This window comes from Manis javanica, chromosome 4 (assembly GCF_040802235.1).
Source record: "Manis javanica isolate MJ-LG chromosome 4, MJ_LKY, whole genome shotgun sequence".
Classification (NCBI taxonomy): Eukaryota; Metazoa; Chordata; class Mammalia; order Pholidota; family Manidae; genus Manis; species Manis javanica.
Genome location: NC_133159.1, coordinates 19,752,589 through 19,776,349, shown reverse-complemented (window position 1 = coordinate 19,776,349; position 23,761 = coordinate 19,752,589). Strand labels below are relative to the sequence as shown.

The 23,761-nt window shown below is 54.9% G+C and overlaps 1 protein-coding gene across 3 annotated transcripts in view; it reads right to left on the bottom strand.

Annotated features, from left to right (window-relative positions):
- Positions 1–22,248, bottom strand: part of RPS6KA1 (ribosomal protein S6 kinase A1) — a 35,659-nt gene extending 13,411 nt beyond the window's left edge. The window contains exons 1-13 of one of the 3 annotated variants that reach the window (XM_037017852.2): positions 22,010–22,248; positions 16,000–16,044; positions 7,749–7,865; positions 7,391–7,472; positions 5,586–5,666; positions 5,322–5,401; positions 4,150–4,256; positions 3,455–3,492; positions 2,967–3,109; positions 2,486–2,556; positions 2,095–2,183; positions 1,025–1,089; positions 672–774 (exon numbers count right to left, since the gene is read on the bottom strand). In XM_037017852.2, coding sequence (XP_036873747.1) covers positions 672–774; positions 1,025–1,089; positions 2,095–2,183; positions 2,486–2,556; positions 2,967–3,109; positions 3,455–3,492; positions 4,150–4,256; positions 5,322–5,401; positions 5,586–5,666; positions 7,391–7,472; positions 7,749–7,865; positions 16,000–16,044; positions 22,010–22,072 — 1,084 coding nt within the window. In that variant the 5' untranslated portion in view covers positions 22,073–22,248. Of the gene's footprint in view, positions 1–671; positions 775–1,024; positions 1,090–2,094; positions 2,184–2,485; positions 2,557–2,966; positions 3,110–3,454; positions 3,493–4,149; positions 4,257–5,321; positions 5,402–5,585; positions 5,667–7,390; positions 7,473–7,748; positions 7,866–8,700; positions 10,137–10,621; positions 10,761–15,999; positions 16,045–22,009 lie in introns of those variants that run through there. The other 2 variants (XM_017661432.3, XM_017661431.3) reach the window with 2 other exon arrangements.
- Between the last annotated feature and the right edge of the window lie 1,513 nt (positions 22,249–23,761).

The following is a 23,761-nucleotide window of genomic DNA, read 5'->3' as shown; positions in this document are numbered from 1 at the left end:
TACTGCTTGGAGAAGTAGTAAGCTCCCTGTCATCAGAGATGTGCAAACCACAATAAGAAAAGCACCCCCTCTGCTAAAACCTGCCCCTCCAGGACACCTTTCAGAACTAACACTCCTCTTCAAAACCTGGCCAAAGTGTTAGGATTTACCAAGCTCCCTCCAAGAAGCCCCCTCCCTGGCTTCCTGCAGTAACCCCAAGGACTAAGCAGGTCTGTGGCTAAGCCCATGTTCCAGATGAGTACACCAAGGCCCAGCAATCAGAATAGCCAAAGCCGATTACCAAAGTTGACCTGTGGGTGCTGTCACCTCTGCTCTGTCCCTACCTTGAATTTTTGCTAGGTCAGATTTTTTAGTCCTGATGTGAGTTTGAAACAGATGTGCTTGGTCTTTCAGTGGAATGGAAGATGCCTGGGGCAGGGGACCTGCCTTTTTATTGTGACCTTAACCACCCCCTCATCCCCACCCTGTCACCCAAACAGAGTCCAATAGAGCCCCAGAGTGGGAGAGCCAGGCAGAATGAGATGGGGACAAACAGTCAGAGATCCACACACCTGTCTGTCTGCCCACACTCTGGCCTGGCCACAGTCCCTAATCACTGCTACTTCCCAAGATGCCCCCGACTCCCTCTTCCCTCCTATGCCAGGCCAAGACAAACCAGACAAGGCACACACCCTTGGGTGTGCGGGATGTGAACTCAGTGTCAAAGTAGAAGGTATCATCGGGTTGGGCCACAGCTGGCTTGAAGGGTGGCTTGATCTCACGACGGTACAGCTTCTACAAAGTGACGTGGGCATTCGGGTCACCATGGCACCCCCACAGCTCACCAGGAGCTCATGCAGGAGGAGGTAAACGGCCTGAGCACAGGTTACACAGATGGCATAATTGTTTGCCCTTGGGAGCCAGCCTTTGCGTTCAAGGCCATGCTGTCACCCTCTACTCGGAGGCCTACATTCGAGGCCCTAGTTGGTAGAAGCTCCCTCCCTCCACAGTTGAAGCCCTGAAAGGGGTGGATAGACACACTCACATTCCAGTCAATGGTGGAGTAGAAGACATGCCGCTTGATTTCCTCTGCCCCATCAGGACCAGACCCTGAAAGAGCCCAGATGAAGGGTCTGCTCCTGGCTGGTCCAACCCCCAGACACCCACCATGTTCTCTGAGTGGCCTCACTGTGGTCTGGAACCAGCAGCTGGAGGAGTCCACCAGGAGCATGGGGGAGGATGGGCTTACCCTGCCCCAAATCCTCCCAGCCATCACCCCAAGGCCTACTGTCCACTCAGCATTTCCTACTTTCTGGAGCCCCTGTGATCAATCTCCAGTGTACTGATGGGAGAACCCAGAGAGGCTAGGCAACTTGTCCAAGGCCACACTGTCAGGACAGAGGCCAGACTTGTTCCCAGATCTGCAGAGGGTCCCCACTTCCCTCCCAACTCAGGCCTAATCTGTGTTCTTATCCCATTGCCCTTATAAGCCGCCAGACAGACTCTCACTCCCTTCAGCCCCAGGGACCTGGACTGGACTTTACAAAGCCAGTCATGGTCCAGGTGAACCCAGAGCCAAGGAGCCAAGACATATTGAGCAGCTACCACACACCAGGCATGTTCACACAATTCATTTAATCAACAGATCTTGAGATCATCATCTCCCATGGAGATGAGGACCTGGGGCTCCAGGAGGTGGAGTCAACTGCCTTGGGTCACTAAGCTCATAAATGGCACTCATTCATTTAACAAATATTTATGGAGCCACCACTGTGTGCTAGGCAGTGGGAACCTGATGTGGGGCCAGGACTGGGACCTGAGACTTCTGACTCCTGAGTTCATGCTCCTTCCCTGGTGCCAGCTGCCTTGGCATAGGAGCTGTGTGGGGCCCTCTGTCCTGGTCCCCAGGGGGAGTGAGGATGACTCAGTTCCTGCTTTTCCCCTGCACACAGGTCACCCCCTGGCCTGAAACACCATGCATGGAGCCAGAAAGCAGGGTGGCCAGCAGCATTGTCTGCCCACACAAAGGACAACAGTCTCTTTCAGCCCCAGATCTGGCTCTGCGGTCTAGGCTGCAGCTGTACCCTGCTCCCCTCCCGAGATGGGGCTGCTTACCAAGCCGGTTGGCAGGATTCCGCTTGAACAGGGCCCGCAGAAGGCTCTGGGCTTCCGTGCTCAGAAACTGGGGCATGCCTAGCTTTGCCCTGCAACAGCCCCCAGGGCTCATTAAGGTTCAGCCCCACCCCAGAGGCCCCATCTCCCCTCCCCACTCTGTCCAGGTCTAGTTTCCAGCTCAATCCAGACAAGTCATCTACTAACTCACCTCCCAAAAACTTCAGGGATTCCCCTCCCACAGGCCCTGGTATGTGTAAAGAGGGCCCTGGAAAGCATAAAGCTTAACTGTGTCCCATTGATGGGGGAATCTGAGTCTTCTCCCTGTACTTGACTCAGACTAGGGCCAGGCATGGGGAAGACCCTGAGGTGTCAGGGAGTGGCTGGTGCTTACTTCAGAATCAGTGTCATGGTCTCCTTCCGGTCCTTTCCCTGGAAGGGCAGCGAACCTGTCAGCATCTCAAACTGCAGAGGACAAAGGTCTACATTTGAGCTCTGGCCCCTGTTTCCCACAGCCAACCTCCTCCCATCCAGGCCACTCAGCACCCCTCCCAGGATATTTGATGGCTGTTGGGGGTCCACCCGGACCAAGAATGGCATCTGTCCCTGTCTACTCTGCTACTCAGACGACCTGGAGCACTACTGGGGTCCTAAGGCTGGGGAGAAGCCCAGACCCTAGCTGGGGGCACCTGAGGTGGGCCCAGGCCTGGACTCCTTCCAAGGAAGGAAACTGCAGATGGGTGGAGGGTGAGGCCAACTTGGCTGTGAGGGAACAGGAGGACAGCCTTAGATACTATGAAACCCCTCATGACACAGACGGGGAAACTGAGGCCTGAGGCCTCAGCTCGATGCTCTGTGCCCGCCTAGGCACTCACCATCAACACCCCATAGGACCACCAGTCTGCACTGTGGGTGTGGCCCTGGCGGTTGACAACCTCAGGGGCCATGTACTCCACCGTCCCGCAGAAGGAAAAGGCCTTCTTCTCATGGTCAATGGCCTCCTTACTCAGGCCAAAGTCTGTGGCAAGGAGGACAAGAGGACGTCTTCAGTGCTGCCCCGCCTTCCTCACGGCCACCTCCTGCACACCCAAACCCCTGGCCTGCAGGCCTCAGCACATCACTCCCGTGACACTCAGGAGGCAGCTGAGGCCCAGAGAGGAGGTCAGGCGACTTGCCCAGGGCTACACAGTGGGGAAGTGGGTTTCAAACCCAGGCCTCTCCAAGTTAGGCCTGGGCTTTTCACCACTTCTGAGTGCCCGGTACAGCCTCTGGGAAGAAGAGATCCCCTAGCACTGAGCCCAGGCCCAGCAAGAGCCCTCCTGCCCTCCCCTGGGACCTGAGGGGACAGAGGCCCTCCACTCACCAGTGAGTTTGATGTGGCCCTCCTCATCCAGAAGGATGCTGGAATAGAGAGATTGGGGGATAGGCCCAGCCCGGAGAAGGTAACCCACCCAAATCACCATCTGACGAATGGCGGGGTGGCTGAGTCAGGCAGGTCTGCTGCCTACTTTCTTTGCTATTCCTTGGAACAGCTGTGTGAGGTAGGTACTCTGATGGCCCCGTTTTGACAATGGGGAAACAAAGGCTCAGGGGGCTTAAGCAACTCCTCATGGTCACAGAGCTAGTAGGTGGTAGAGACAAGAATTTAATTCAGGTCTGCCTAACTCTGCAGCCAGGTCACATTCCATGTCAGCACCTACCCCTGGCACCCAAGTTACCATTTGAAGATATTTAGATGCCAAGGAAAATTCTAGAGAGGGATGTATCAAGGAATGACCTTTTATGGTGGCATCTCAGACTTAACATTGGATTAGCAAAAAGGCCCTTGATGTCTGGCCTTTGATAATGGCAGTGATTAGGCAGCCCTCCAAGGAGGTGAGCTTGCTGCCACCACCACTCTGCTGCACCCATCCATTCATGGGGCAGCCCACGAGACAGGAGACATCCTTGAGGAGAGTCACACCCACTGCTGTTGGAGTGGCCCCATCCTAGAAGATGCCCCAGGGCCTGCCTCTGTAGTCCCCAGGGAGGCCAGGGTCGGGGTGGGGCTTCACTCACTTCTCAGGCTTGAGGTCTCTGTAAATGATGCCCAGGCTGTGCAGGTGGTCCAGGCCCAAAGCCAGCTCAGCCAGGTAAAACTTCACATCCTCCTCTGTGAACATAACCTGCAAGAGGTGGGAGGGGCCTTCAGCTGGGATGACCTCTTCCTTGGGAGCTAGGGTACCACGCAGTGAGCAGTTTCCTGCCCCTAAGGGTCCGCTCTGAGGAGGACCCTTAGAGACCCAAGTGTCACATACTCTTCTCTTTATGAAGAGGTATGAAATGGCTAATAATACAAGTCATTCACTGTGGCACTGTTTGGAAATACCAAAAGGTTGGAAACAGCCCGAGGGTGAAGCCATAGAAGCCTCTCCTGCATAATGGAGTGCTATGCAGCCATAAACTAGAACAATAGTCTCTTCATGTTCTGCTATGCACTGAGCTCCAAGACAGTCTTGAGAAAAAGCAAGGTGCAGAGCAGTACATACAGAATAGTACTTTTTACATAAGAAAGTAGGGGGTCGGGATTCAGAACATATACCAGAATGGTTTGTATTTCTAGCGGAACATGAAAAGCTTAAACAAGAAACCAATAAACATGTTTACAGATGCAGGGATAGAGGGAGCTGGGTGGGAGGAAGACATCTCAAGGAATGTTTTTCTTTTCAATCATGCAAATTTATTACCTATTCAAACATTAAAATAACATTCTAAAATTTTTTTTGTAAGTTCTCTTCTAAAGTTTGGATTGTATTAATGGTCCCAATTTTATATCTGGCTCAAATGCTCTTATGTCAGTTCAAAATCCTTTTGGTTAACACGTGGGACGTAACATTAAAGTATCTAACTTTCTGGGTGGATTTGGGCTTCTCCCACTCTTGCAGCCCCACCCAGGGCAGCCCTGAAAGAGGAGGTGGAGAAGTGAAAGCCACCCTCAGCTACCTGGAATTAGGGTGGCATCAGATCCAGGGCTTTGTTCTCGTCAACACTTCCTAAGGAAAACTCTCAAAGGCTTTGCCAGGGTATGTACTCTGTCTCAGGGTGGGTTCTTGCGTCAGGGCTGCCAGGCAGGCCTGGGGTCCCAGGTCCAGGCCACCATGGACAAGTTCTTCACAGGGCCCTGGGCAGGGGGGCCTCATTTTCCTCCTAGCTCCATCCTGGGGCCCTGTGGTAGTGGGTCATAAGCTTACCTCTTTAGAGAGCCGTGTGAAAAGGTCCCCACCACGCAGGAAGTCCAGAATAAGATAGAGCTTGCCCTCGGTCTGGAAGGCTGGGGGAGGGGAACAGGCAATGGTGAAGCCAGCTGGGCCTTGGGCCCTGCTCCTTGCCCCTTCATCCCCAGTTCCCTTGGCTTGCCAAGTAGAAGAGGCAACATACAGAGAAGTCAGCAGCCCACAGGCAAGGGCAAAGGCTGGCAGGTAGGATGGGAACTCAGGTAGGGTCTGTAGTCTTACCATAGTGCAGCTTCACCACAAACGGGTGGTTTACATCAGCTAAGATATCTCTCTCCATCTTGGTCCGCACACGGTCACGCACTGGCCAAAGAAAGGCAATCACCAAAAGTCTAGTTACTCAACACAGCCCTGGCTAAGAAGGCTAAGGGCTCCCTTTTCACTTGTTCCTCACATCTTATAGCAGTACCAGGACTGGGCCCTTGGTGCCCTGCCCAGCACTCCAGCCCCGTCTCCCACCATGCCCCATCAAAGGCCATTTAATCCAGCCAATCTGCACAACCTGTTCCTCTGTGTGCCCTCAGTGTTTACTCCCCTCACTTCCCTGGAATGCCTTCACCAGCCCCCTCTTCATCTGGCATAAAAATCCTCAATTCCAGTCTCGGGGCTGGTGAGAACAATCATCTGAGGAACTAATTAGAAGGCAGAGTCCCTGGGTGTAAAATTCAGACTCATGGGTCTAAGCAGGTACCCCACATACTTATTTTTTTTAAAGAATAAAACTCCACAGGCAATCAAATCAGCAGCAGGTTCTTCTTTGACTCAGCTCAAACCTCACCTCCTCCAGGAAGTCTTCCTTAACCTGTCAGGTTGAGTTAGGGCCCTCTTCCTACAATCCTCATGCTTCCCCCTTCAGAGCACTCCTACCCTCTATTTTAATTTTGGGGGTACCATGTGGATTAGCTATTTCTGTCATTGTTTCCCAAATACACCTTATGTTTTCAAACCACACCTACACTTTTGATCAGGCAAACAATTCCTCCTTCTTGGGGTACCCTTCCTCTACCACTTTTGGCCTGGAGAATTCCTAATTCATCCTTCAAGGCACAGCTCAAATGACTGCTCCTCTTGTGAGCCTTCCCCTGTGAGGCTACAACCCCCTCTCCTGGGCTCCTGGTCACCACGCCGACAGCGCCACACTGCAGGGGCTGCTCAGTCTCCCCCACCAGCCTAGGAACCCTTCAGAGCAGCAGCCGAGTCTTTTCATATTTCTCTCCCCTCTGTGGCTCCCACCATCCCTCCTGGGGAGTGACTCCCCACCTTAGGAGGCTGGCCTTGTCACCCAGCAGATAGTCCTTCATGGGCCACATGACCCCTAAAGTCCCCAAAGCCAACACCTCTCCTTCTCCCACCTCACCCCAGCCAGGGCCTGCTCCACCTAGTCAGTGGCCCCACCGGCCCCCAGGCCAGTCAGAGTCACTGCCCCAGCCCACCACCAATCACCCTCATGCCCTTTATTAAGTCCTGGAATAACAGCTCTGGGCTGGGGCTCCTTTCTGAACCTCTCTGCCTTCTACCTCCATGGCCTTCCTTCCACTCACCCTCTCCTACCCACTGCCTCCCTGGGCTCCCTGCCTCTTCCCTCTTGTAGTCCTCCACCCTGGCAGGTTTCCCTCAGACTCTTCTAGCATCACGAAGCAACTATGGTAACAGGGGGCCTCTGCCCAACCAACTGATGCCTGATATTTGAAGGACCGCACCCCAGACACACTGCACTCACCCACTGCCTCCTAGACATTTACCTTCAGCTGCGGTCATTGGCACTTGGCTTGGTGGGGAGAGGGGAGTGATGGAGTTAATTCCCGGAATTCTTGTCTTTAGAATGGACTCTATCTTCCCATCAGGTGGGGGCGGGAGTGGGTGGTAATGGGGAGGCTGAGAACAGGCCTGTTTTTCTACCTGCAGACCAGGCATTCCTGAAGACAGAGCTATCCCTTCCATCAGACCCAAGCCTCTTGGGGGCTGGGCTGTCTCCCTCAGTCCTGTGTCTGGTCTGGGCTCTGCATGGGGAGGTGCCCTCCACTCACCTTTCAGCGTTGCCTTCTTCAGTACCTTCATGGCATACAGGTGCCCACTGTCAGGCCGGGTGACCTTCCGCACCAGAAAGACCTGAGGAGACAGTGGGGGTGGGGGAAGGGGAAGCAGAGGAGAGGCGGGGGAGGGGCTGAGCCTGCCATGTCCCATCCTCCAGGTGCCACACCGATCTCTAATTTCCCTGAGCCCCAAGTCAACATTTTGCCCTTCCTGGGTACCAAAGGCAACCCCTCATCCTTCCCTCAGACCCATCAACCTTTGCCCTCTGATCCTTTGAGCCCCAGGGTGACCCCTTACCCCCACCCCTGACATGACCAGTGCTGTACTACCGGCTGAGGGCTCAGGACTCACTTTACCAAAGGATCCTTGGCCCAGAACCTTGAGCAGCTCAAAATGGGATGGGTCAGCCTTCTCCGAGCCAGCCTTGACATGGTGCGTGATTGAGATCTCCTTGAGGACGCCCTCATCCTGACGGAGGGATAGAGCTGGTGGGCATGGTGGGCCCCATCTGGGCCAGAATGAGGCATGTCCCCCCACCCAAGTCCACTCCCACCAGACCTCAGCAGTCAGGGCCCTGCAGGCGCAACTTGACAACTACCCTACAGGGCCAGCCTCCAGGTTCATCAATACCAAAAGGGCCTTAGAGGCCAGGGAGGGTCAAACTATCAAGGTGTCAGGTCCAGTGAGGCACTGCTCCTCTTGCTCCTCCTGCTCCAGCCTGGTCAGGCCCAAAGCCCGAGTCAACCCCAGGCTCTGGCTGAGGCCTACAGACCTGCCCCAGATCCTCCCTGTCGGGCTCCCCTCCCCCTGCAGAGGTTTTGGTTTTGCCACCATAGGAAGTAAGGTTTGTTCACATACTGAACATGGGGAGGCAGAGCTGGGCTTTTGTTCCTGGTCAGGATGGATGATAGGATCCCTTTGTTCAGAAGGAAAGACTGAGATGCACAGGGACCCAAGAGTCACCTGACACTCCCACCAACTCAGTCAGTGCCAGTCTTAGGAGGGTAGAAGATAAAGCCAGACACTCCATGCCCCACCCGCCAAAACTTCCTTCATGCAAGTCTACCAGAAACCCTTGCAGGGTCCTAGTTGTTCTAGGACCTCTCTGCCCTCCCTCCAATCTACCAGTATTGCCCTGGAGCGCTGAAGTACCTCCTGACTTCCCTAGGAAGCAACTCTGGGTAGGGTCCAGTCACCCAGCAGGGCTGGGAGAACCTAAAGCCAGCTGAGGCCAAACTGGCTACCCAGGTACCTGCTCCAAGGGCCACAGCCAGCCTAGGATCAAACATCCGGGCACACTCACCGAGTCCCGCCTGGGGCCAGAGCCAGGGCCAGGGGCAGGCAGAGATGTCTGGCCAATCCTGGGTCTCTGCTTCCTGGGCAGCCAGGGGAGCAGGGCCCAGAGCCGCAGACGGGGCGGCTTGGGTTCCTGCTCCATCCGCCCCGTGGGGCCAAGGCACCATGGCAGGAGTCGGCAGCGCTGGGGCTGCCCAGAGGGGGCCCGGCCCAAGGCGGATGTGCCGGGTGAGGGCGGAGGCTGGCCCCGGGCTCAGGGCCGCCAATCGCTCAGGGCCTGTGGTTTCCCAGCTCCAGGCCTGCACTCTCACCATGTTCCCTTCCTCTCTCTTCCCCCAACCCTACTGCCTGAGGGCTGCCCTCTGGCCCTTCCCCCCATCCTCCCTGTGGGCCTACAGAGGGAAAGCCCCATGCCAATCCAGCTGGTGAGAAGATAGGCACCCAACAGGCAGACAGGCACCTAACATGTAGAGGCAGATAAAGTGGAACACCAAACAGGCAAAGGCAGGAGGGCACATATGCTCAGCATGCAGGAAGGGGTAGAGACCTGTATGCAATAGGCAGAGGTAGGAAGAACACATACCACCAGGCGGAAACAGATGGGGACATGTACCCAACAGGCGGAGGCAGGAGGAGACTCATACCTAATAGGCAGAGGTGGACAGAAACTCATACCTGACAGGCAGAGGCAGATGGGGAGACATATCCAACAGGCAAAAATAGATGGGGACATGTACCCAACAGGCAGAGACAGAAGGGGACATGAGCCCAACACAAAAGGCAGACAGATGGGATCCAAACAGGCAGAGGCAGGTGGGGGCTTGCATCCAACAGGTGGAGACAGATGGGGACACATTCTCAACAGGCAGAGACAGAAGGGGACAAGACTTAATAGGCACCCAACACGTGACATGTGCCCAGCAGGTGAAGACAGGTGCTCATCAAGTGGAGACAGAGATAGGAATCCAACAACAGAGGCAAATGCACAGCAGCGAGAGACAGCCAGAGTCAGTGAGGCCCAAGCAGACAGACAGATACCCAGGAGAGACATGCAGGCGGGAAAGATGCACAGATACCCAGAAAGTCAGACCCTGGACTCAAGGGCAGATCTCTGGGTTCTTTTCCGTCTGCCTCAGGGTGGAGAAAGAGGTAAGGGGCCCATCACCTGCAAACACCCACACGTGGGAGGGCAGACCAGTATTTGTGGCAGAACTGTCTCCGTTTCTCTGGGATTTTCTTCCCAGGCCAGGGGGGGTGCCTAGGACTAACATAGTGGGCCAAGAGGGACATCTCCTAAGTGTAATACAATGGCTTTGACTCTGATCCAAAATCCTAAAAGCTATTATTTCCATTTCAGGTGCAGGAAACTGAGGACCAGAGGAGAGTGACTCATTCAGGCTCAAACTGAACTAGTGGTGGAGCCAGCTTGAGCCCAAGTGCTTCCCCTGGTTACTGCCTGGCCTGCCATCAGTAGACTTAAATGCCAGGAAAGGGTGGGCAGGTAAGTCAGTCAGAGCTACGTCCTGCCCATCTAAGCCCACCCCCTCCCCTAGGCTCAGTCCGGGGACTTCCCATTCTAGGTCTTGACCCTCAGAGATGTAGATTCATCTTTAGGGGACCCTGAACAGCCATAGAAGCTGCAGCCACAAAAAGCTGCAGGCTAATCAGTGCCCTGAGGGTAACCCAGAGTGAGACCAGCAAAAAGCCTGGCACAGACAGGGGCTGGGGTGGGCCAAAGCCACTCAGCAACCCCTGCCCACCCAGCCCTGAGGTCTGAGCCTCCACCTGTTTGCCTCTGACTGAGCGTACTCCCTGGGGACAGAGGCAGTCACCCGGAAACCCCAGGGGGGAGAGCCACCCCCAAACCAACTTCTCGCCCAAAGTCGTGGTGACAGACACTGCTGGAGGCTGGCCAACCCCCTGCTCACCTTTCTGGGACAGGGGAGTAAGTCTCTCTCAACCCTGGGGAAATCTGCCGGGGTCTGCATGGTGGGGCTCAAGCCGGTGGCCAAAGGGCCCCTTACATCTCTTACTTCTGCTTTTTCAGCCTTCCGAGCCCAGAAGGCAGGGTCCCTAACCCCCTCCTTCTCACTTCCCCCTCTGCAGGGAGGAGGGACAGAAGATGGGTCAGGCTCCCCTGCTGAAGAGGGGACACTCCCAAGCCCATGACTCCAAGGATTGCCCAGGGATACCTCCTCCTCATCTCCCCTGATCCTAAGCAGGGGAGACTGGGACACAGAACAGTCACGGGAAATGAGGTGATGACAAAGAGGGCATCCCGGCACCTGCGAATATCCCTGTGAGAGGATGTGGGGCAGAAGTCAGCAAGGCCACATTCCCAACTGTCCCAGCCCAGAGCGTAGGCCCTCCTTCCCCCACAGTGACCTTCCCAAGGCTGGGCCCACCCAAATGGCAGCCCACAGAGCAGCACCACCGCACGCAGCTCCACCCTAAGAGGCCTGCCAGTCCAGGGCCCTGGATGGGCCTGGCAAGGACCTCACAGAGGTCTGAGGAGCAGGTAGCCAGGGGGCAGGAGTTGACCAGGCCTGGCCCTTTTCCACATGGCTTCACTGCATCACTCACGCCGGTACACCCACAGGAACTGACATGACCACTAATACACACAGGACGATGACCGGAAGCCATTTCCACAGACATCCCCTATGTGGAAACACACGCCCTCACGACATCTGGACTTCCCCTTCTAGTCCTCACAGGGCCTTCAACTACAGTCTGATGATGGCCTGTCGGGGTTGGGAAAGATGCCTCTTAGAGGCTGCTCACTGCACCCCAGCTTCTTCAGGCAGGGCTCTGGAGGCTGGCACAGCCCCGGGAACAGCTCTCTGGTCCAGCACCAGCTGGGGTCCACTGCCCTCGAGTTCCTCAGAAGCAGAGGAGGACTCTCTGTGGCAAGCGGAGTACAGGAAGGAAACTCTCAGAACTGCCTTTGCTGAGGAGTGTGTGCAGGGCCTCTGAGGCCTCTGGTGGCAGAAGGGTGAGGACAGGCACCAGACCACATCCCTCGGTCCCTGCCCCGTTCTCTACTGTAGATACTTCCTCTCATTTACTTCCTCTCACAGGGCAGCTGGGAGAGAAGCCCAGAGGAGGCTCCCTGGGCTGATCCCTGGCCCCAGAGGCCTTGCTCTGGACCTCCCCACACCAGCCGCAGCCCAAGCCCACCTGCCAATCCCTGGCCCTAACAGACACCAACAGCCCCTTCCCCAGCTGGCAACATCTGCAGGGCCTCCCAGGCACTGTCCCCTCTGGTGGGACAGATGTCCCCAGATGTATCTCCCAGCTTGCCTCTGGGAGGAGAAGAGGACCACAGTTCCCAGCCATCCTCAAGGTACTAGGCCAGGACTGGCAGGAGTGACAATGAGAGGTATGCCTCCTAATGAGCTTTTATTACACGAATCCATTCTTTCCTTCAACCTTTGTGGGTTTGTATCCCTATGTCTTAGCTCCAAGGGAGGTATTATTATTATTTCATTTCAGAGATGAGGAAACTAGACTCAGAAAGAAAGTGACTTGTCCTTGGCCACATGACTAGCAAAGGGGAGAGCTAAGAGCAAAATCAAAGTCTGTTTGCTTCCTAAACCTACACTCGAGCACTTCATTTTTGCTCTCCCTGCAAGGCCTGCCTCTCCTCTGGACATCACTTGCCCATCTACTGGCCCCCTGCTCTGCTCCCAGGCCAGGAGCACTAGGAGATGCACACGTAAGCCAGACTCCAGCCTTGTGCTCAGGAAGCTCCCAAAATAAATACATGATAACAAAACACAATTGTCCCTCAGCAGAGCTGCAATCAAGGTGCCATGGGTGTCCAAAGGTGGTAACTATATCTACCTAGCATGGGGACCAGTAAGGCCTTCCAGGAAAAGGGAAGTCCAGCTGAACCCTGAGGATGAAAAGGAGTTAGCTTGGCAGAAAGGAGGAAAAAAGGATGGTGCAGAGAGAGACCAGCATGAACAAGAGGCTGAGGCCAAGAGTGAATGGTGGCGAGTTCAGAACCGTATACTCACTAGCTGAGTGCTCCAAGGCAACCTGCTCTCCCTACCTGAGCCTCGGTTTCTTCCTCTGTAAAAAAGGGGTTAAAACTAGATGCTCCACCCTCAGATGGTTGTTCCTAGAAACAAAGGACCACAGAGACAAAGGGATGTTATAAACAGAACTCCTTAATTAGATGGGCAGTCTTAGGGCTACAGGGTCTCCTCTGGGAAGGCTGAAGGGGCAGAGACCAGCCACAGGGTGCCAGGTGCTGGGAGGGTGGGCTAGCCTGCCTGGCCAGTCCAAGGAAGTTCCTCTGAACACCTGAGGCTCCCTGAAGTCCACAGTCACATCCTGCCTGAGCGACAGCCAGGGGAGCATGAGGGATCCGGGAGGGATCAGGGTTTCATAAACAGGAAGAGAGGAGGGGAGGGGGGAGACGTTCAGTTCTCAAAATAGACTCACAGGCGCTTCAAAGGGGTCCAGCTCCGGAGATAGCCGGGGGAGGGGGCCTGGGGTGCCCAGTCCACCCCGATGAAGAGAGGGCTGGTGAATGGAGCCCCAGAGTCCCTGAGGACACCAGGTGTACCAGGGTGCTGAAGGGATCAGAAGCTTTCACTGTGCTGTCTATACTATAGCTCTTAAAACCCAAATCCCCCTTTCTGCCTGAAATGATAAAATAAGCAAGCATTAAATACCAACGTTATGCCTCAAATCTTGATGGATTCTTTAATTTACATGCATCACATTCCGTCCTCTGGGTGGTCCTGAGGGGTGGACCCAATTATACTTTTATAGGAAGAGCCTAAACCTCAAAGCAACAAATTACTCTCCCAAGGTTATAAGGCAAACAAGAAAGAGGAGCGGGATACTGAACCCAGACTCCGCTCCCAAGTCCCCCTCTCCGTGTCTTCTCTCCCTGGAAGCCCCACTTCTCTCTTCAGTTCCCAGATCCTGCCTTTAGAGGCCAGCTCTGTGGGGAAGGTGGCCTGGTGCCCCACAGCCCACCACCTCTTCCTACTCGGCCACACACAGCCGTGACCGTCTGTTGAGTCCACCCTCAGCCCTGAGCTCAGATGCCACTGGCTGAGTTCCTCAGGATGTGCTCATCTCATCATGCCACTGATGTGGGTACCTGGAAGGTGGTGTATTTCTCTGCCCAACATGGGCCTGGCCCAGGATGGAGGTTCTATGTGCTCACAGCTATTTTCTGGCCCATCACAGGCCCACCACATAGCTTCCTGTCTCCTCCCTCCCACCAAGACTGGGAGCTTCCTGAAGGTGGGGGGGTTGACTTCATTTGGGGTCCCCCAGTACCACAGGAGGGTGCACGGAAAGTCTGATGAAGCAAAGATTAACCCAGCCACTGCCAACTCTTTCTAGGGCACAAAATGAGATCCTAATCATAGGCTGAGCGCCCCCTGGTGTGCTGAACTCAGAAGTGCACACTGAGAAAACAGGTTCTGGAGCAACAGAAAAGATGGGTGAGCAGGTGCCTAGCAATGGTGGAACTTGGGGTCACAGGTTGACCGAATGTCCCTCCTCTTCAGCACTCAGTGGTCCATGGGCTAGGAGGAGTGTGGGCTCTGTGATCAAGCAAGACCTGATGCCATTGTCCATCAGCTATACGGCCTTGGGCCTAAACTTTCTCATCTGTGAAATGGGGATAGTAACAATCTCTTCCTTCAGGGGTGTTGTGCAAACTAAATGCAAAACTCCTGGTGTGGTGTCAGGTGTGGGTTAAGCTCTTTCTTTTCCTTAACATGGCAATTAAGACTCTCCCTGTCCCATTCATCCCCAGCCTCTTCTCCCTTCCACCTCAGGATCTTCTGCTCTAGAGCAGGAGTCAGACACTTGGGATCCAATGTAGGTTATTACCTGCCAGGGGAAGCTCTAGTCCTCTCCCAACCTCTAGCTCTTGAGGCAAGCAGCTGCACTCACCATCAGCTCCCCCAGAGCTACAAGCTGCTCTGAAACCCCCAAAACCTCAGCACCAAGATCTGAATATCCTGGTTCTTCACTGAGAACCTACAGGCCCATCCTTTTGTTACTAGGCAACTAGGGGCAGCTCCTTTGTAGGAGGAGATTCTCCAGACTTGGGACCAAGGCAAACCAAGGGGCCCAGTCTGCACCACTTGGCCTGGCCTGTGGGTAGACCAAGATTGCCATAGACACCAACAGAGGAGGTGGAGAGCCTGCTTCTCTCACCCTGCCCTACACCAGGCAGCTCAGCTCCCCTATCTCAAGAGGCTGAGTCAAGGCAAACATCAGGACCAGCCCTGGGTCTATCTCAAAGGTCCAGCTTGTGACTGGCCTGGTGCCCAGACATAGGCCTGGGGTGTGGCCACTGGTAGCAAGTGGAGCTGAGCATACACAGGTGCTGATGCTGATGTCACTGTGTGCCAAGTGGTTACTACCTCATACATTCTTCACATCACTCCTGGGAGGTAGGCACTATTATCCCCAACTTACAGAGGAGGAAACAGGCTTGGAAGGGAGAAGGGCCTCTGATCAAATGGTGAGGACAAGATGGGGACTTGAAGCCGGGTTTGCTCTGCCACCAGAGCCCATGCTCTGTCCTGCCTATGCGGCTTCCAAGGTGCCTCCAGAGCCAGCAGTGCTGTGACCTCACAGCATCCCAAGAATTGGACGTGATCTTTCCTAACTCAGAGATGAGAAAGCCCAGGCCCAGAGGGGGCAAAGGACCCATCCAAGGTCACACAACTGTCACCCATCCCCTGGCACTTTTGTCAACACATGAAACTAGCAATGGGGGCTGAGAGCTAAAGGGAGGAACCTGGGGGGAAATACAGAGATAGCAGTCGTGAGAGCCAGGGTGGGAGCCCTGTGAAATGCCGCATGCTAGGCACTGGGCCCTGGTCAGACTTGAGAGGCCATCAGGTTCCCTCCACCATCATGTGCCTGGATGATTCCAGGCCTTCGCCAGGCACAGCTGACCTGAGCCTGCCCCTTCATCCCTTCAGTCCTTTCCTTACAGCCCGCCCAGCCACCATGAGTAAATAAACGGAGGAAGTGTGCTGGCCTGGTGATGGGTAGCCAGAGTTCCAGCCTGAATTCTGCTCCCAACCCTGACTGGGCTGCACAGTCCCCTCACTTAAGAAATCGGAAGGTTGGAGCAAGTGCTCGCTATGCACAGCACTGCTTTGAGGATTAGGTGGGACCAGAGAAGGAAGGCTGAGTGGGCCAGAGGCACAAGAGGCCAGGGCCCTCACACCCAGGCAGGATGAAAGCAGGCTTCCCTCCTCCTCCACGGCCATGTACACAGTCCCTAGCCCAGGGTGCTAGCCCTTGCTCTCACCTTGGATGGCTGAAGTCCAGCTTCTTCCCCTGAGGCTTGTCCATTCTGGAAGAAAAGGGAGATTGGGGAACAATGTCAGAACTTACCGGTGTGGGCAAAGACAGACCCTGGGCTGCTCCCAATAGCTAGGGAGGCCGCGGAGGTGGGGGCAGGAGTTCTCACTTTCACAGTAAGGACACGGGTACAAGCCCTCCTGCAATAGCCCCTCACAACTCAGAGCAGCCCCCCACACTCCAGCCCACATGCTCTCTGCCTAGCAATCACCTCATCTTTGAAGACAGCTCAAATATCACCTCCTCCCAGGGAGAAGGAAAGGGAATGTACGGCTCCCAGCTCTGACAGAGAAAAACTGTGTGACTCTGTACCAACTACTCAACCGCAAGAGACCTCAGTTTCCCGATCTATAACAGGATAGTTACACCTCCCTCCCAGAGTTGGTACAGGGGTGGAAGGAGATAGTCTGAAGAACAGTCCAGCCTAGAGATGGTGGCTGCTCTGGCCTTGCCCTGCCCTGGGATGACACCCACCTCACCCGCACCTCTGTACCTTGCCAAGTAAATTCACTGCTGCTCCACTATGTCCCTGCATTCCTTCACTGTACCACTTGTCACATTGCAGAGGCTATTTACACACAGGCCTTCCCTTCCTAATACATGGGGAGTCCTGGGAGGGCAGAGATTAGGGCTTTCTCTGCTACTCACAGCTGCTCTCTTCTGAGCCCCTGCTATATGCCAGACACTGGGCTCAGTGCCTCACACCTGTGGCACTATTAAATCCTCATGACCTGGGAAGGTCCTGGCCCCATTTGGCAAAAGAAGAAACTGAGGCTCAGAGGGGCCTAGTAATAGCACCTAAGGTCACACAACTGGTAAACTGGGATGCAAAATCTGATCTCTGACACCCAGGAGATGTTCATAAAAGGTCTGCTGCTCCAAAAAACCCTAGCTAGGGGGACACCCTGTAGACAGGTGGGCACTGAACTCTGGGCAGTCTTGTTCTTTCCAGTCACCTGAGCTCACCCTCAGGTGGGCATTATTCACCCTGGCATATGCCAAACCCAGCCCATCCCTTTCCTGTGTGATATGAGATGAGTAACTTACCCTATCTGGGCCTTGGTAAGCTGAAAGGAGCTGGTCCCCACCCCTTCTGGCACAGCAAGAATGTAGTGAGGCAAACAAGAGGCTCCTACTAGCCAGGAAGACCCAACCTAGGCAGGTCAGGACTTTGGAGTCAGGGGCTGGGTCCACAGGACAGCTGTGGCTTTGCTTGGCAGCAGCAGGCACAGCTGTGTCCTTCCCATGACATAATCTCCCAGGCCCTGGAGCAGCTACCCCCTGCTGCTCCCAGGACATCCTGCCCCCTGAGTCCCCTTAATGCTCCTAATCCTCTCCAGGGGCCAGTGTTCTGCAGACCCCTACACACACATATATACATACACATGCTGTGATCTCTCGGCAGCTTGGGGAGAAGGGCTGGGTCAATCAGGGTGGGGGGAAGGAGGAAGGCACAACGCATTTGTAGACTGAATTCTACTTCACCCAGCATTATAGACTTTTGATATAATTACCACAGATGGTCACAGGAGCCTACATACACACCAGTCCTCCTCCCAGCCTTTCTCATTCCAAACCCCCACCCTTCCTAAAACTCAACTATGATCATTGCATTTGAGCTATCAACTTTCTTGACCAACTCACTCACTCCTTATTGAGAATCTTCTATGTACCAGGCCCCAAACTCTTCCATGGCTTCCCATCACCTACAGAATAAAGTCCAATCTCCTTGGCACAGTGTTCAAGTTCATCATCTCAAAATGCTCAACACAGGTGATCGAGAAAGTGAGTCCTGGAACCTAACCTTCTGGGTTCCAATTCTGGCTTCTACCACCTGCAGGACCCTGAGGTTATCTCATTTCTCTGGGCTTCAGTTTCCTCATCTGTGAAATGAGGATAAAAGTGATGTATTTTGTGGGGTACCTCCACCAAGAAGCAAAGAAAACCGTGCCTATAAATGTATACACCTGGCATATAATTGGTTCACAAACAACAGTCATTATTATTACTGGGCTCTATTCTTGAGCTAAACTGAATGAGCTGAGACCCTCAACAGACCAGCTTGTTTCATATCCCAAGAATTTGCATAGTGGCTCCTTCCACCAAAAAAACCCTTCCTGTGTTGTCACTTTGGCAAACTCCTGGCCTTCTGTCAGGATTCATTTCAAATGTTATCCCCTTTGTCCGCACAGCCTCAAGTCCTTTCCTCTCTCCTCTGGGCCCCACAGCACTGAGCAGAACACAGGTTTAACGCCATCATCTTCTTGGCATCCAGCTCAGGGTATAGCATATAGTCTGTCAAATGAAATCTTAACCTAGCAAAGACAGCAGGGAGGACAGAGCAGGTTCTATTACTCCTACTTTTCAGACAAAGCTCAGAGAGTTAAGAGACTTACATATCTGAGGTCCCTGAGCTAGCAGGTGACAGATACAGGATCATAAGCCAAAGTTATGTGGCTGCAAGCCTAAATCCCCAGTGAAGGAGGGGAGGAGGTGGTGGGTGTACCCAGAGGTGTGGGCATACTGAGCAGTATTCTCCATGGTTCAGGGGGCCCCACAGGCCCTGTTTAGCTGTCTCCAGTCCCAGGGTCTCTGGCCTGGGTGCCATCCTCATGGAACCCCACAACTGTAAGCTCTGTAGAACAGAATGGGTAGCCCTGGAAAAAGGTCTGGGAGAGCAGAGGACCACAGGTGAGCTCCCCTCTGGGCCAGGGTCCTATGAAGACAGGGTTCATTTGCCCCTCTGGCCTGACTGCTGCACGGATGCTGGAAAGAATACAGCTCTGCAGCCACAAAGACATAGCTGCTAATTCTCACTCTGTCCCCCACTCACTCTGACCTTGAGTCTGTCACATTACTTCTCTGAGCATCTGTTTCCTCATCTGTACCCTAAGGGCAGGTTTGTCTTTTTCACAGCTGTACCTTATTGCTTGGAAGAGTACTTGTCACATACTAAGTGCTCAAAAAATATTTGCTGAATGAATGAGTGAACGAAAAGCAGGCAGTGATACTGATCTCTTGGAATGAGGACCTTGAATAGAAAGTCTGGTACAGGAAAGGCCCTTTGGCCTCTTAGAGGATGGAGACCTACTCTTCTCCTTCTCCCTCAGAGGGCACTGGAGACAGCTGCCCAGGGACCCCAGACCACTGCAGATCCTCCCCAGAGGTCAGAGATGATTTCCAACAGGTATCCTTCCTTTCAACCCAAGCAGCTCTGTCTTTGGAAGAAGGGCAGGGCAGCAGATGGACAAAGACAGCACGTGCCCCACAGGCAGGAAGCAGCCCCAGGAGCTGGGTTCAGAGCCCAGCATTGGCAGCCCTGAAAACACTGCTGGAGGCTGGGGGCCAGGTGCCAGGGTTGGCTGGCACTACTAGCCCTCAGCAGAAGCTGGACAGGGGCCCTGAGGGATGAGGAGAGTCTGCCAACATCCGGAGCCTCTCCTGGAACACCTTCCACCTGGACCAGTTTGATCCCAGCCCTTCCTCATCCTTGAGCGTCCCCCTGCTTGGTGGAAGACTGGGAGGGGTTCTGGGTTCCAATCCTGCCTCTGACATTAATTCATAGGCCAGTTCTCCTCTCTCAGTTCAGTACCCATATGAAAATGGAGGTAATAATCCCTACCTTGAGAAGTTGTTTTGATAATTATTTTATTTTAATAAGGTGATATGGGTGAAGCAGAGTGGACAGCACATGGTAAAGCTCTGTACATGGCAGGGCTGGGCCTGGGGACAACGTTACTACTTTCAGAGGGGCTAGGGAAGGCCCAGGCAGAATCTTCACCTCAACTTCCAGTGGGTTTACTCCACCGGGGCCATGCTCTGGGCCAGGCCCTGCCTCCCAGCAGCCCATTTTCGGCAGCATCATGGAGAGATCAGGGGAGTCCAGATCCCATCTTCTGCCAAACGTCCCGGCCAGCCCCTTGCCTGCCTCCTTCCCGGCCGGGAGCCAGTGGCAGCATCTGTACCTGCAGGTCAGGCTGCTATATCACTTACACGCCACCTGGGCTAAGAACAGCAAGGCCCTGTTCTCCAGTAAGGACAGCCCAACCTGCACCCTGGCCGCCCCATGGCTCCTGTTACCCAAACAATAACACCCAGTAGCCTGGCACCTCCATGGAATGGGGGAGGGCGGAAATGGGCAGCAGTACTCAAGGCTTTGCACCGTCTCAGGCCCCGGAAGCAGAGACTAAAACCCAGCCCTGGCCATTGGAGAAACAGAGGCCTAGAAAGGCTAAGGACTGACTGAGGGTCACACAGCATTTCCAGGGTAAAGCTCCTGGGCTTACAGCACCCCCTAATCCTAGGATATAAGCCAGTCTTACCGCCTCCAAGAGTTCAGGTGCAGTAATACTCAAATCTGAGTTGGGTTTCCCGTTTAAACCTGGCCCCTTGGTTAAGCTGGACCCTGTCCCAGGATTCCCCAAAGGGAAGCAGGAAGTAGTGCCCTGGACTGGGATGGAGCTCCTCGGTGTCTGCCCTCCCTACCGGCATAACCGAAGGTAAGTCCCTCCTGGCCTCTCCCAGTCTACCTTCCTCTAGGGAGGCCTAGGTGGCAAGGGCGTTCCAGGGCAAAGGAATCTACCTCTGAGTGTCCCTCCCACCCCAGGCTCTTGTGCCCTGGTCCTGGGGGCAGGTAGAGGGAATTGGGGCTGCAGAGGACATTGTTCCTCACCTCACAGGGTGAGTCAGCGAGAGAACCTCCGGGAGCTGTGCAGGGCCTGTAAAAACCCCATGGCAGGGATCCCAGAGCAATTTACTCTAAATTGTACCTCAGGTTGGTTACCTAATCCTGCCGCGCCCACCCTCCAATAGCCAGTGTTGGCTGTAACCATCCCTTTAAAGGGGCAGCACACCCTGGGCACTGGGGACCCGGGATCTTCACTCTGATCTCGGTCTGTGGCCCTGACAGGCAGGGTACTTTGTGATTGCCAAGGTAAGAGAGGGCAGAGGAAGGGTCCTAGGCAGGGGCTAGGAGCCCAAGCCAGTAGAAAATCACCTTGGCTCCCAGGCTGACTGAGGTCTCCACACCCTCTCTGCAAAACCCCAAATCTCTCTGGAAAGAGAGTATCACCTGCCTCATGCCTAGCATGAGGTGAGGGGAAAGTTTTCTCAACCAGCTGGTTCAGTGGCTTGACCTTGACCCTGGGGGTCAAAGGGCACAGGAAGAGCTGGCCTGCATGCTTAGGGCCTGACACCATAGAATCCTAAGGACAAACGCTGCTTCTAGGAGAAGCAGGCTGGCAGAGGCCAAACTCTCCAGGGGCCCAGCCCTTCTTATGTGAGGGGGTACAAGAAGGGAGGCAAGCACCAAGGTCCTCACTGTCACTCCAGGAATAATCTTCACAAGGTCTAAGGGCTTTTTCTCACTCTCTTCTCCACAGCCTGGGGGTAGGGACACAGGTGTCCTCTGGCTCTAGCCTCAGGGCAAAGAAAACCAAGAGTTTCAGTCCCAGATGGTAGTGTCACCCCACATCCCACAACTGCCGAAGGTCAAGGGGGCAAGCCTTCTACGGTCAACAGCGGAGCAGAGGAGAGAGGTGGAGAGCTCTTGGGGTGGGGTGCTGGGGAGACGTCAAGGAGAAGTGGAGGGTCCCATAACCCTGTGTCTTGTAGAATCCCAGACATCTGGTACCCCAACTCGCCAGTCTGCGCTAATGGAGGAAGCTCTGACAGCTCCTGCTACGGGTCCTAGGTGTGTGGAGTGAGGATGGCCAGATCCCAGCGCCCCACGGAGTCCCTCCTCCGGGCTAGGTGTTCTCGAAGCTTGGCGGAACTGTCCCTCGCACACACACACCCGGGGCACAGGGGGGTGGAGCCGGAGAGGGAGCAAGAGATCGGAGTGCACTCGCGCCCTCGCTGCCGCCAGCTAGGCTACAGCGGCGCGGCGGGCCGCCCCGCCCCTGTGGGGACCTGGGCTCGCCGGCCACCGGCGCCCGTCCGCCGCCCCGCTCACTCACCTCCGGGTCCAGCGGCACCAGCTCCATGAGCGGCCAGGGCTCCTTGAGCTGGGCGAGCGGCATCGCGCCGCCGCCGGGCCGCCCGCGCTCCTCCGGCGGTCCGGACCGCGCCGCCTCCCTGGTCCCGGGGTTCCAGGCTCTGAGCCCTCGCGCCCCCCGCGCCCCCACCCAAACGCGAGACCCTAGCACTGGAGCAGGGCCGTCCGCCGCCGCCGCCGCCGCCGCCGCGGCACTAGCACTTCGGCTCCCTCCGTCACCCGGCGCCGCCGCGCCCATTGGCTACCTGCGCGAGGGGCGGAGCCTCCGGAGCCCCGCCTCAGGCCCCGCGGCGCGGCATTCCCGGAGCGGACCCCCGCCCCAGCCGAGCCCGGTGCGCGGGCCCAGCCTCCACGGCGTTCCCTCGGCGCGTGCTCTGCTTAACCTGCTGAGGCCCGGCTGGCTCCTCCCTCGCAAACCCGGTCCCCTGGCCCCGACCACGCCGGGGGCCACTGCGCTCCCCAACTCAGCTCGTTTGGAATCGCTCGCCAGAGGTTCCTTTTCTCACCAGCGGGAAGGAGGCTCCCTGTTCCCCCTGTTCCCCCCCACCCCCTTCACACTGAAAGTCCCGGGCCTGACCCAGACGGCGGCTTGACAGCAGCCTCGGCACACTCCCCTCAGGCCTTTACCTCACGAGGCTCTAGGGATTCCCCCGCTAGGGAAGCTAACACTGGGATGGATAGACACCCTAGGGATCTTAACGCCCCAGTCCCAGGTAGGTTCCTTATCTTCCGTCACCACCATCAGGTCCCACAGCTCCCCCAGAGTGATTTCTTAATACGCTTTATTTTTGCAGTCTGTGCTTGAGGGGACTCCTTTCAAGCCAAGTCTCCTCAGAATCTCTCCAGCTGCAGGCCCAGCTCTGAGCTGATGTGGGCTTTGTGCTCCCTCTGAGAAGGTTCAACCCTCTCAGGATTGACTGACACTTGGGCTGCTCTTGGATAAAAAGCCAGGGAGAGAGATTCCCCCATCGAGTTATTGGATCTCCACCTAACGAGGTGTTAGGGATCCAGGTGGGACTTATTCACATGCGGGGGAGTCAGGGACGGGCTTGCGGGTTTCATGGGTAGAGAAGAATGGCCAGTTATTTGCAAAACTGTTCTAAAACGGGGAGATGGAAAGGACTATATCAAAAGCCCTCTGCAAACCAACTCTACCAACATGGGATTTCCTTGAATCCTCACCTCCACCTCATTTACAAATCACAAAATAGTCTCAAAGCGGAAGCGATTTACCCAAGGTCACATAGCAGGTTAAGAACAGATTTGGACTTTTAAAACTCCAAAATGCATAAGGCTGTCTCCTAAACCCAGGTGCTTCCCTTAGTCCATGATTTTCCCAGAGTAGCACCTCAGCAGTTGAAGTGAAGAGTTTTCAGCGGAAAAGACTCTGGAACCCAACAAATCTGGATATGAATCCTAGTGCTACCACCCCCTTAACATTGGGAAACTCACTTTATGTCTCTAAACCTCAGTTTCCTTATCTGTAAAAGAATATAATCCCAATCGTTCAGGTATATTCTGAGGACTGCATTCATTTTAATTCAATAAATATTATATGTCAGGTCCTTTTCCAGAGCGTATATTGTAAACCAGGCCTGCTTCTAGATGCTGAGGCTAAAGCAATAAATAAAACAAAGCTCCTGCTTTGTTTTAGAGTTTACATTCAGTCTGATGTGATGAAATAAATAATTACAGCTAACATTAACATAGTGCT